The sequence below is a fragment of the Epinephelus moara genome, chromosome 1 (assembly GCF_006386435.1).
Source record: "Epinephelus moara isolate mb chromosome 1, YSFRI_EMoa_1.0, whole genome shotgun sequence".
In the NCBI taxonomy this organism is placed as follows: Eukaryota; Metazoa; Chordata; class Actinopteri; order Perciformes; family Serranidae; genus Epinephelus; species Epinephelus moara.
Window position 1 is genome coordinate 13155020 of NC_065506.1, and position 11789 is coordinate 13166808.

The following is an 11789-nucleotide window of genomic DNA, read 5'->3' on the forward strand; positions in this document are numbered from 1 at the left end:
CACACACACACACACACACACACACACACACACACACACACACACACACACACACACACAGACATTAATGAGTGTGAGCACCCAAGCAGCAACGTCTGTGATCATGAGTGTGTGAACACAGTGGGCAGCTTTCTGTGTCGATGTCGCAGTGGCTACATACTCGCACCGGACCAACACACCTGCATCCCTGTGCACAACTGTGAGTGTATACCTTTCAGTTCAGCTTTACAGCATGTGGATGAAAGTCAGTAGAAAACTGAATCAGTGTCCATCACAGTGTTTCCTGACATTTTTGGTAAGGGACCTCTTTTCTATCATTGAGTAACCTGATGACCCGTGACTAATAGTCTATAGATATTTCAGTTGATATTCAATGCATAGCAATAACAGTACAGAACAACTGATAAAATAAAAAAAAGGCCTTGCAATCATTGTAAAGCTCTGGCGACCCCTAGTGGGGGTTCGGGACACTCAGGTTGGGAACTAGAGCATTAGTACATGGGTTCATTGATTATTTGTCCATTTGAACAATATGTAATGATTCTGATTATTGTGGTATGGTGGTTGTTTTCATTTTTGTGCAGTAACTGTTTAAATATTTCTCATTCTGGAAATGACCTTTGACTGTGACTGAGTGGGATTTGACTCTGTATTGCTCAGGACACCAGTATGGGAATATTAGAAGTTTTATTCCCAGTGTGCCTGTCCATGCTGAAAACTTGTGTCAGAAAAAATTCAAATACATATTTTGTTTGTTCTTGCAGTGAGTTCAACGGGGAAGTCAGACACCCTGATGAGTGCTGGTACCTGCTCCTTCACCTGTCAGGACTTTATGAACATGAAAAACAGTCTGCTGCAGCTAAAACTAAGGCTGGGAAACACACAGTCAGCCAACCAGGTAACATGTCTACTTTAGAGAGGCTTTAAGTCTACTTAAAATTGAACCAAATAGTATTCACCTGTAGATGTTTTACCAAAATGATAAAACAGTTGCCAACTTTTTGTAAACGTAATATTTGAATGCATTTAGATATATTTTTTTTAATAATATGATTTATAACACTCATCGAATGATTACTTTTTTCAGCCAATGTGTAAATGTGTTCAGCATGTAGGAGACTGTAAAAGAGAGGTTTAGATTTGGTTAAAGGATGACATAAATCAAAATGTGTAAAACTACACACGTTTACTTGGCTTTCTTCTATTACTACCGGCTTACTTGGTATTTCCTCTTTGTCTTTGTAGGTGCCTGGCCTGGCCAACAGCAGTGACAAGCCACATCTGGGGAGGGCAGGAAAAAGTCCTGATAGCCCTTGTCTCCCTGGTTTATCTGGCCCCCCAGGAGCTCCTGGAGTCCCAGGTAATGTGGCTATAACTGTAAGGTTAGAAAACTTGAATCCACTACTGGCTCCAGATGTGTGCAGAGGAAGGGTCTGTGATTAATGCACGCAGCATCTGCAACAACAGTGTGTAGTTGTTAGGATAACACAAAGGAGGAAGGTAAAGAGGCAGGAGAAGTGTCCTGAAAAATAATCAAATAAAAGAAAATGCTCTACACATAATAATAAAAGCACAAAGAGATAAAAAAAATGTATAGGATTAAAGCAGTAACAATTTAAGTACAAGTAAACTGAAGGGTTTTAAATGACCTGCGTGAGGAGCTTAGTATTAAGAAATGCTCGGTGTCCTTCAGTGATGTTGCAGTTTGTCACTCTGATGCTACTGACTCCTAAATTTTAAATCGCTCTCTTCATCGCTGTATCCATCTGTCCTCATCAGGGCACCCAGGAGAACCGGGAAAGAGAGGCGACCCAGGGGACAGGGGCCCGCCTGGCCCTCGGGGTCCACGGGGAGACATGGGACCCATGGGTCCAGAACCTGACCTGAGGCACATGAAAAGAGGCCGCAGGGGGCCAGTGGTAAGAAAACTAAATTCCATAATGCACGGGTTATCACATTTGTTTTTTTAGTTTATTTCCCACTGGAGCCACCACCTCAGGACATCAAAGTAGTTCCTTAACACTTGGAGGTCACATCCTCAGTGTGTCTAATGATCCAGTGTGTCAGCAAGTCATACAAACAATACTTTGCTAAAAAAAAAATAAAAATAAAAAAAAATAGGGGAACACTTAAATCACACATCAGATCTTGATGAACGAAAATATTCAAGTTAAAAATCTTAATGATATACATTTTAAAATTTGTTGAGAACAAAATTACATGCAGTGGAAACCAAAATCATCAACTGGGCTGGAATCAAAATCACTTCAAAAATCAAAGTAAAAAAATGAAATCACAGGCTGACTCAACTTGCATGATTTTTATCAACTCATAATATGACTCAGCTCCTGATGAGTCAGCACATGGTGTCCTGTGGGATCTCCTACCGGACCTGGATCAGGGCATCAGTGAGCTCCTGGACAGTCTGTGGCGGTATTTGGTGGCATGGGATGCACCAATACATTATGCCCCATAGGTGCTCAATTGGACTTAGGTTAGGGGAACAAGAGGGCCAGTCAATGGCATCAATGCCTTCATCATCCAGGAACTGCCTACACACTCTGGCCACATGAGGCTGGGCATTGCCCTGCACCAGGAGGAACTCAGGGCCCACTGCACCAGGAGGAACCCAGGGCCCAGTGCACCAGGAGGAACCCAGGGCCAACTGCACCAGCAGGAACCCAGGGCTCAGTGCACCAGCGTATGGTCTGGCAATCGCTCTGAGGATTTCATCCCAGTACCTAACAGCAGTCAGGGTACCGTTTGCCATGACATGGAGGTCTGTTTTACCCTCCAAGGATATGGCTCCCCACACCATCACTGACCCATCACCAAATCAGTCATGCAGCATTACGGTCACCACGGCGTCTCCAGACTCTTTTACGCCTGTCACATGTACTCAGTGTGAACCTGCTCTCATCTGTGAAGAGAACAGGGCGATGATGGCGGACCTGCCAATTCTTTTGTTTTCTGGTAAATGCCAGTTGAGCTGCACAGTGCTGGGCTGTGAGGTCCCACTAGAGGACGTCTGGCCCTCATGCCACCTTCATGGAGACAGTTTGGTCAGAAACATGCACACCAGTAGCCTGCTGGAGGTCATTTTGTAGGGCTCTGGCAGTGCTCTTCCTGTTCCTCCTCACACAAAGGAGCAGATACCGGTCCTGCTGCTGGGTTGATGCCCTTCTACGGCCCTGTCCAGCTCTCCTCGTGTAAAGGCTGGTCTCCTGGTATCTCCTCCATGCTCTTGGGACTATGCTGGGAGACTCAGCAACCTTCTTGTGACAACATGTGTGGATGTGCCACCCTGGAGGAGCTGGACTACCTGTGCAGCCTGATTGGGCTGCAGGTATCACCTCATGCTACCAGTAGTGACAAGGACACTAGCAGAACACAAAACTAGAGAAGAATCAGTCAGTCAGGATAAGGAGAGAGCAACTGTCTGTGGCCACCACATGAAAAACCATTCTCTTTTTGGGGGTTGTCTTGCTTTTGCCTCTCCATTGCACCTGTTGTCACTTTGATTTGCATCAAAGCAGGTGAAATTGATTCACAATCACTTGGGCTTCCTAAATGGACAGATTGATATCCCTGACTTGGTGTTAGACTGTGATAATTAAGTGTTTACCTAATTTTTTTTCGAGCAGTGTAGTTTAATAGCACTGGTTTTACCTGAACAATCAAGTATCTATCTATGGTGAAGTGACAGTGTACACAAGATGCCACAGTCTGCCACTTTCCCCTGTTGCCATAAAGAAGGGAGGAAGTAAAAGTGGAGAGGAGGCAGTCAGTGTTGATTTAAAACTGTATGGTGGGATTTTATGTTTTATGTTTAATCTCTGAAAAAAACTGCCAAATCTATTCACATATTATCCAAGATTTACCTTTAGAGCTCTTAAGTGCTTAAGCTTACGTTTCAAACAGACCTGCCATAGGATGAAAAGCACAGCTGTAGCTGAAAATGTCTGCTGCCTCATGTTATTAGCTTGACAAACCTTCTCAAACATGTGCCTTATCTTTCATGCAGGGACCACCTGGAGCAACAGGAAGAGATGGACAAAAGGTTATTATTACATATCTTTATTTAACTTGTACATTTTTTAATTATTGTCTGTACGTGTATCTGGGTATTTGTGTGTGAAGCTACACTGTTAGAAACTTGTCACCGAGTGAATGGAGTCCAGTAAAGCTGCTCCTTTGCCTGTCTGTCTGGGTCACATACAGGGCCAAAAACAAAAGGCCGGCAAGTTCTACATTCTAACAGCACGCAGTTCTGAAAAACCATATTTCATATGTTTTTTTGTCCCTTTCGTAAAGATAAACAGTACACTGACGATATTTACATTATACTCTACAAACTGTTTGTCCAGTAATAATCATTACAGTTTTAACCTGCCTGACACTCAATAACACAGTTTTCCGGACACTTTAGTGAGTTGTTCCTTACTAAATAAAGCAAATTGCTCTAAATATATGTATATTTGGCACTGTGTAGTTTATAGTTTTTGGAAGCTGTGTCTGTTAGAATTGGGTTAATTTGTGCTGTTTCTCCTCTACAGGGTGACAGAGGAGCTCCAGGTCCCAGAGGTCCACCTGTAAGTTCATTTAGAGTTAAAACATAAAGTAAATTCATATTCTTAAAGTATACTCATGAACATCCTCTTAAAATCCAGTCACATCTTCCAATATGTTATGTCTGATAGAATTAGAGTTATTTTTAAAGGTGCAGTGTGTTATTCTGGATGAAGATGAGTCTTATTCCTGGGTCTTCAAATACTGGGGGTTTGGGTTGGTGGTTTGGTTCAACTATTTTAATCAGTTTTCCTGCTACGACATGCCAAATGTCTGCTGTGAAAAAAAGGCTGTTTGGCCTCACACCTCCAAAAGGAAACCCAGTTTACTGATTGTCGAACCCAGTGACAAATGAAATGCAGAGCATATTAATCAATCCCTTACTCCGTCTTCCATCCACAGGGACCACCCGGCTCCTTCGACTTCCTTTTGCTAATGATGGCTGACATCCGCAATGACATAATTGAGCTGCAGGAGAAGGTGTTTGGGGAGCGGAGGGGCATCTCTCTGGACAGTCCTCCTCATTCCAGCGGGGAAATGGATTTTGTAGAGTGGGGCTCTGGACAAGGAGATCTCCTGCTCAGTACCTGACCTCTGACATCCCGCCCACAGTAGCAGTCGCTCAAACCCAGCGAGACAAACACCGAACTTGACTCTTTCTTTCTTTGTTGATAAAGGATGCTGGCGGTCAAAGTGCCAACCTGTAAATAATCCCTAACCACACAGCAGTGATGAACTGGGCAAGGAGCCTTAATGACACTCTGGACACTGCCGAAGACAGTAAAACAGAGAGATATACAAGGATTTAAAATTGGACTACAGACTCTCTTAACCACTGCAAGCACTGTCTGGCTGCCTCTTCAATGCTGTGATGTGGGCACGGGATGTGTGTGTGTGTGTGTGTGTGTGCAGGACATAGAGTGAGAAAGATGCAGTGTGTGCCTTTATGTCTGAGTCTCTAAGCTGTGCCTCTGAGCTGAACCACTTCAAACGATGAACTTTATCGTCTACATCTCTTCCCGTTCCTGAGTCTGCCCATAGAGGCTCTGCTGCCACTGACAATTTGCCTGCAGGGCGTTGGTACAAAGACCCAGGACCTGCACTGTGAGCCTCCCCTGCACCTGCCTGCAGTATCCAGCACTCGAGTCTGAGCTCTGCAGATGTTCTCCACTCTGAGGCATCTTCAGAAACTAATTCATGGGATTCATGAGTATTACAATCCAGTACTGTTGGACAAAAACATTACGGCCTGATGTATTTTTTAAACTGTTCAATTAAACAACTCAAGTTCAAGTATAATGGACTAAACAAAATTACCACAAAATATGTTCATCTAACCCTAATCTAAGAGAGGTCTTAAAGTTGGTAGAAGTCTTTTGACGGTACATTTAAAATAAAGAGAAGCTGCTGGTGTGTGCTGCTTAGAAATAAAAGGCAGTATGAAATATTTCACTTAAAAGTTATAGACATAAAACACTTTAAATTCAATTAAAAGCATTCTGTGGATTTATGTTTTGGGAAAGGTCCAGGGAGACAGATACTCACATTTTAAAATGACTTTTATAACCCGTATATTATTCAGGCAAGTTGACTGTGAACATATTCTTTTTACAAAAGACCTTAAAGGATAACTTCGTTATTTTTCAACCTGGGCTCTATTTCCCCATGTGTATGTGTGCGTATGATTCATGGGTACCACTCGTTCTAAAATTGGTTCAGTATTGAGGCGCGAAACGAGCTTAAACGGTAACGGGGGCAAATGCATCCCGTATAAAAGTGCTTTTTTTCGCCACTGACCGGTTCAGATCGCCAGTGCTATCTCTGTAGATAGCATATTGTAGTGGCCCTGGGGCAGTGGTGAGTGTGAATGAGTGGAGTCATCTGTCAGTCAGTGTTGGAGCAGAGAGGGGGAGGGCTGCCCCGCTGGGTACTGTAAGTGAGTATATGTGTATGAAGTGTGTGTGTTACGTTAAAAGAGTCAGAGTCAGAGGACGGAGTCTTTTACGTGCTACCCCCTGGAGTGTTACCGGAGTTTTTGGAGTGCTCAAATAAACGGGCTGAACGCAAGAACAGGATGTCGCGCAACACCCCGTACAGCTTTCATAGGCTGCCTTTGTCGGACGGTGAGATGCTGAAGTTGTGGCTAGTTGTGCTACAAATGGATGCTAACACTCCTCTCTGTCCCACGAGTAGAAAGAGCTACAGACACAGTGGAGCAAAGCTCGTGACATCACAAGCCCAGAGGTAAGGGAAAGGCTAGTATGCTATTTACAGAGATAGCACTGGCGATCTGAACCGGTCAGTGGCGAAAAACACACACTTCATACACACATCCTCACTTACAGTACCCAGCGGGGCAGCCCTCCCCCTCTCTGCTCCAACACTGACTGACAGCTGACTCCGCTCATAGCGTTCATAGCACTCATAGCACTGGCAATCTGAACCAGTCAGTGGCGAAAAAAAGCACTTTTAATGCGCAAACTTATACGGGACGCATTTGCCCCCGTTACCGTTTTAGCTCATTTAGTGGCTCCCGGTTGCATCCGCCTCCCTCAATACTGAACCAGTTTTAGAACGAGTTGTACCCATGAATCATACGCACACATACACATGGGGAAATAGGGCCCAGGTTGAAAAATACCGAAGTTGTCCTTTAAGGGAGCAGTTTCAGGGGCACATATTTTCACACCCTGACTCAGGAGTTGACCAGAAACAAGAGACACAAAGAAAGAAGGCTGCCTGAAAGTTTTTTACTGTGAAGGACCTGCCAACAAGGGCTAACTCACTGCTTAATAAAGTTTTATCTTAATCTAGATTTGTATGATAATGTTTATTTTTTGTTAATGGCTCATCAAATTAAAGTAATAAACATTGTATGTTCTGATGAAGCATGGCAAAGGTGAGTGCATATTGTGTCATGCAGGTCAGTGGTTTATTTCAAATACTGAAAATAAAATAAAGAAGATGGAGTCATAAATAAACCAATTAAAGGAAAAGTTTAACACTGTGGGAAATATGAGGGTTTGCTTTCTTTCCAAGTGTTAGCTGAGACAGTACCGCTCTGTTCTCTGTCCATTAAATATAAAGCTACAACCAGCTGCCGGCTGACCAAGCTTAGCATAAAGACAGATTTATGGTTTTGCAGATTAACACAGTCCAGTTGCCAGGATACATGTTGGCATTGTACGTTTCTGCAAACTACAGGTATGTATTATATCAGTGTTTCTAAGGTGATGTAGTTCAGATTACATGTATATGAGCTGAGTGAGAAGAAGATGGCATCACAACTAGGCAAGAGGGCAGCAGACCGCTGTTCAAGACTAATAAATAAAAGTGGGTGTTTTTTAACAAGCGGTCGGGACTTCTCCTGCCATGTTCCTAGCAACAAATCTGGGTATTTTAAGTTAAAACATGACTCTAAACAAGTGGTGTTTGTGCCTAAACCCACCAAATGTTAATCAGCATTGTCACAACATAAAATTAAAAACTGGAGGTAATGAAACATTCAGTTTCAACATATCCTCTGCATATGAAACGTACAAATGTAACATATCCATGGGTTGCAGAAACGTATACTGTAATGCCAACATTTATTCTCACAATTGAGTTGCAGGCTGACAAAGTAGATATAAAGCAGTGAGCTTTGCATAAGCTGGAATGCAGATTTTGTTTCCTTTGAACAGAGCCATGCTGGCTCCAGTCTTTATGCTGAGCTGCAGAAGGTAGCTTCATATTTATCATATACAGTATGTAGACCTATGTCTGTTGGAGAAGCTGGAGCAAGGAGACTGGAAACAAGACACAGCTAGCCTGACTCTGTATAACTGAAACACAGTCTACTTGCAAGCACCCCTAAAACTCATTTGAATGTTTTTGATACAATATGTGTATTAGAAAGCTTTCACTCTCTGGCCGAGATGAAAAGATCGATGCCACTATTATGTGTGAGAGTGTTCTCAGTTGTCTCATAGCTCTCTACAAAATGTTGCACTACCTCTAACTGCCTGATGGAGTGGTTTTGTAGTCATTTTGTAGTGGAGATATATTCCCATCAGAAATTTCTTAAATACATATTCCTAATTACAACTACGCTGATGTGATGTTTTTATCCTAAAGTATTTGGCATTCTGGGTTATACAATGTGATGTGATAGCCCTAAATGATCTATTGGAAATGCAGTGCAGTTTGCCACTATTAAACAGTGATTAAAGTGACTGGTTGCAGTGGTTCGAAGGGCTGCAGGCATGTATTCTGAAACCTTCAACCAGCATCAGCAGCACCATATATGTTTATATATGTTTATATGATCATGGGAGCATAATGAGACCATTCTCACTGATGGTTTCTTGCTGCGCAGCTCGCTTGCACAATGTGTATCTGTTATTACAGCGGACAGCTCAATTAGATCAGCTCTGATGTTCTGACTGAGGGAATTTGTATTGGACCAAAGCATTAAATGATTAATGCCACTGGCAAAAAATGGATCCCCAGACACTGAAGGTCATCAATTTAAATCCCACATTTTTTTCTAACCTCCCCACATTCCTGCAAATACCATTTCAACCTGCACTCTTGCTACCTGAAGTGAAGTCTCTCAACCAGCAGAGGGTACTAAGCCACAGATAATCTCCCTGACAGTCGGGCCTCACCGTCCATCACTCTCAACACCAGGTGAGACAACCAAAGTCACAGCTTTCAGAGTGTTAAAAACACTTTATAATAACCATCCAAAAAACATTAATAGTGTCCCAAGCATGCAAGTTATGTAAAATAAGTAAATCATCCTAGAATTTATGTGTGAGGCACATGCCCCCGCTCATTATCCTCAGCACTGCTGAACTGTAGCGTGACTGAGTGTCATTATGAAAGGTGTAGGTATCAGAGGTTAGAGGTCAAATGCCTGGGTATAAACAGCTGGAGGGATGATTATAGACCACAGGCTGTCAGAGGGGGCCTGTCTGAGCTCGTACCCACCGCTAGAGAGAAAGGTTGAAAAATAACACGCTGCAGTGTTTGATCTGCTGTGCGAGGGTTCACCCTGTCTGGCCTTTTGCTGTGTTTGATGTTTTGATCCCGAGGAACGAATCTCGGTAAATGCTGTTGTGCATTTGTGTTTGTGTGTGTGAGAAAGGGTGGGAGTGTGTATCACAGCTGCATGTGTCTTTAAATGATAAATGTAGATAGATGTGTGTGTGAATTTTCACTGACAGTTTATCCTTATACTTGTACCAGTGTGTGTGTGTGTGTGTGTGTGTGTGTGTGTGTGTGTGTTACTTGACAGGCTTCTCACCTAACAGCTCCGCCCCTTGCCGTGCGGTCATTGCTCACAGTAGAGTCGTTGTCGGGGCAACCAGGATCAGGAAAAACAACATGAAACAATTTAAGAGCCATGTCAGTGAGAGAAAAGCAAGAGAGTGAAAGAGATTATCTCATTTCCTTCACCACTTGTCATGCAACTGGAGGCTTTCCTCTCAGCCTGTAGGGGACAGCAGAGACGAGGTCAGCAGAGTTCAAGTCAAAGCAAAAAGTTCACACACAACCTGCGACAAGCACTCTGTCACCTAATTAGATCAGAAATAGGAGGGAAAAAAATTCAGTATGGAAAACATTTATTTATCTTTACAACATACAGTTTATAATGATTCATAATTGCCAGCTAATAAAATTGATTTAAATATATAATTTTACACTATTGATGAGCCTTTGACATCAAAATATATTCTGCATCTCTTCATGCTATCATACCTCTGACTGTCTATGACATAACAAATTTCACAAGTGATCTCATCCAGGCTGTCGGGATGCCAAACTCCACTGATGTTGCACCGCGAGGAGAGTTGTGTAACTATTTGCTGGCTTCTTTAGATGAGAATAAAGACACAACAGATAAAAATTGGCCAGATGTTTCCTAGCATGAGAGGAATTTCCTCACTGGCTCACTATGGCCATTCATAAATACACCTCATGCACGACAGGGCTGTCACTTCAAACAGCCTGAGCCTGTGTGTGTCTGCGAATCTGTGTGTGTGGTGTTTACGTCTGCGGAGGAGCTTATGAGAGTGGGCTCTGTGCATGTCAGTGAGCAGGGTTGTGTGTAAAAGGGAAGCGTGTTTATACTGTATGTGTGTTTGGAAATGTGTGTATAGTGTTGAGGTTGATTACTGCATTTATTATCTTCTCTCCTGTTGGTCTGTTTTTGAAAAACTTTCCTTTTGGCTGCCTTCAGGGGAAGACCAGGGGTCAGACTCAGAAGTGGTTCATTACTCAGTGTTTAGCTCAAGGACGAATCAACAGGTCAGAGCGGGTCACAGTTTCCAACTCACTATGTCCCAGCTACAAAGGACCATACAGGTGTTTTTGCACATTTAAACAATGTACATTTTGGGATTGATTTAATACTTTCCAGGCATTCATTGACTTCTGTTCATTAAAGTGCAGAAATCCACATGCAGGAATTACTTGTTTAAAAGGTTGTGATAGATAATCCGTCATAGTGAATGTCATTAAACGTTATGCCATCATAGCAAGATATTGTTTTTTTAAACTTTTTAAATCAGTCCAATGCAATGATTACCTGTCTCACATGTGGAGGTAGATTTTTCTCCCTTCAAGACACATGTAAAAATGTGACTTGGAGATGCCTGCCATAAACCACAACACACCCCAGTTTGCATCTGGCCAGGAACCTTTGTTGCATGTGATTTCCCTACTTTCCTGTGATCTTTCTACTGTTGGTTGTCTCATGGATGTGCCCTCTAGGCACAGGCCCAGGGCCCAAAGTGTCAGGGCCCCCCCTCAGCCTTCACTTGCAAAATGTAACTCAAATTAGCACATACTGACCAGGAGGAGACATATTAATAATATTAATAATAATGTAAACTGTGTATACTTTGCCATAAATGGGCTAAATATACAAACACTGGTGTGTCTAAACTACACAATGTGTCAGCAGATTACCACTCTTATTGATGACAGAACTGATGGCCAATGAAGCTGCTGTATCTTCTTCTCACTGACTGACTTTATTTAATACATTTAAGGAGTTCACAGGGAATAGAGGTTTCTACATTGCAACCAAAGAAAAATCTTTGTAGAAGCTTGTGGAGGCCGAAGTATTGTATATAGATTTCTAAAGAAAAGAGAGGCCAAGAGACAGCCAGGAGCCTCAGCCTCTGAAAAAAAAAACAACAGGTAATTTTTCAATTATCAATGTAGTTCTC

General features: G+C 42.6%; 1 protein-coding gene across 1 annotated transcript in view; it reads left to right on the forward strand.

Moving 5' to 3' along the window:
* The window catches only part of LOC126389985 (collagen and calcium-binding EGF domain-containing protein 1-like), a 42446-nt gene extending 36184 nt beyond the window's left edge, over window positions 1-6262 (forward strand). Inside the window, exons 5-11 of the mRNA XM_050044073.1 lie at window positions 62-199; window positions 765-898; window positions 1246-1360; window positions 1780-1919; window positions 4025-4060; window positions 4557-4592; window positions 4972-6262. Of these exons, the coding sequence (XP_049900030.1) occupies window positions 62-199; window positions 765-898; window positions 1246-1360; window positions 1780-1919; window positions 4025-4060; window positions 4557-4592; window positions 4972-5160 (788 nt within the window). The 3' untranslated portion in view covers window positions 5161-6262. The remainder of the gene's footprint in view (window positions 1-61; window positions 200-764; window positions 899-1245; window positions 1361-1779; window positions 1920-4024; window positions 4061-4556; window positions 4593-4971) is intronic.
* The last annotated feature ends 5527 nt before the right edge of the window (window positions 6263-11789 follow it).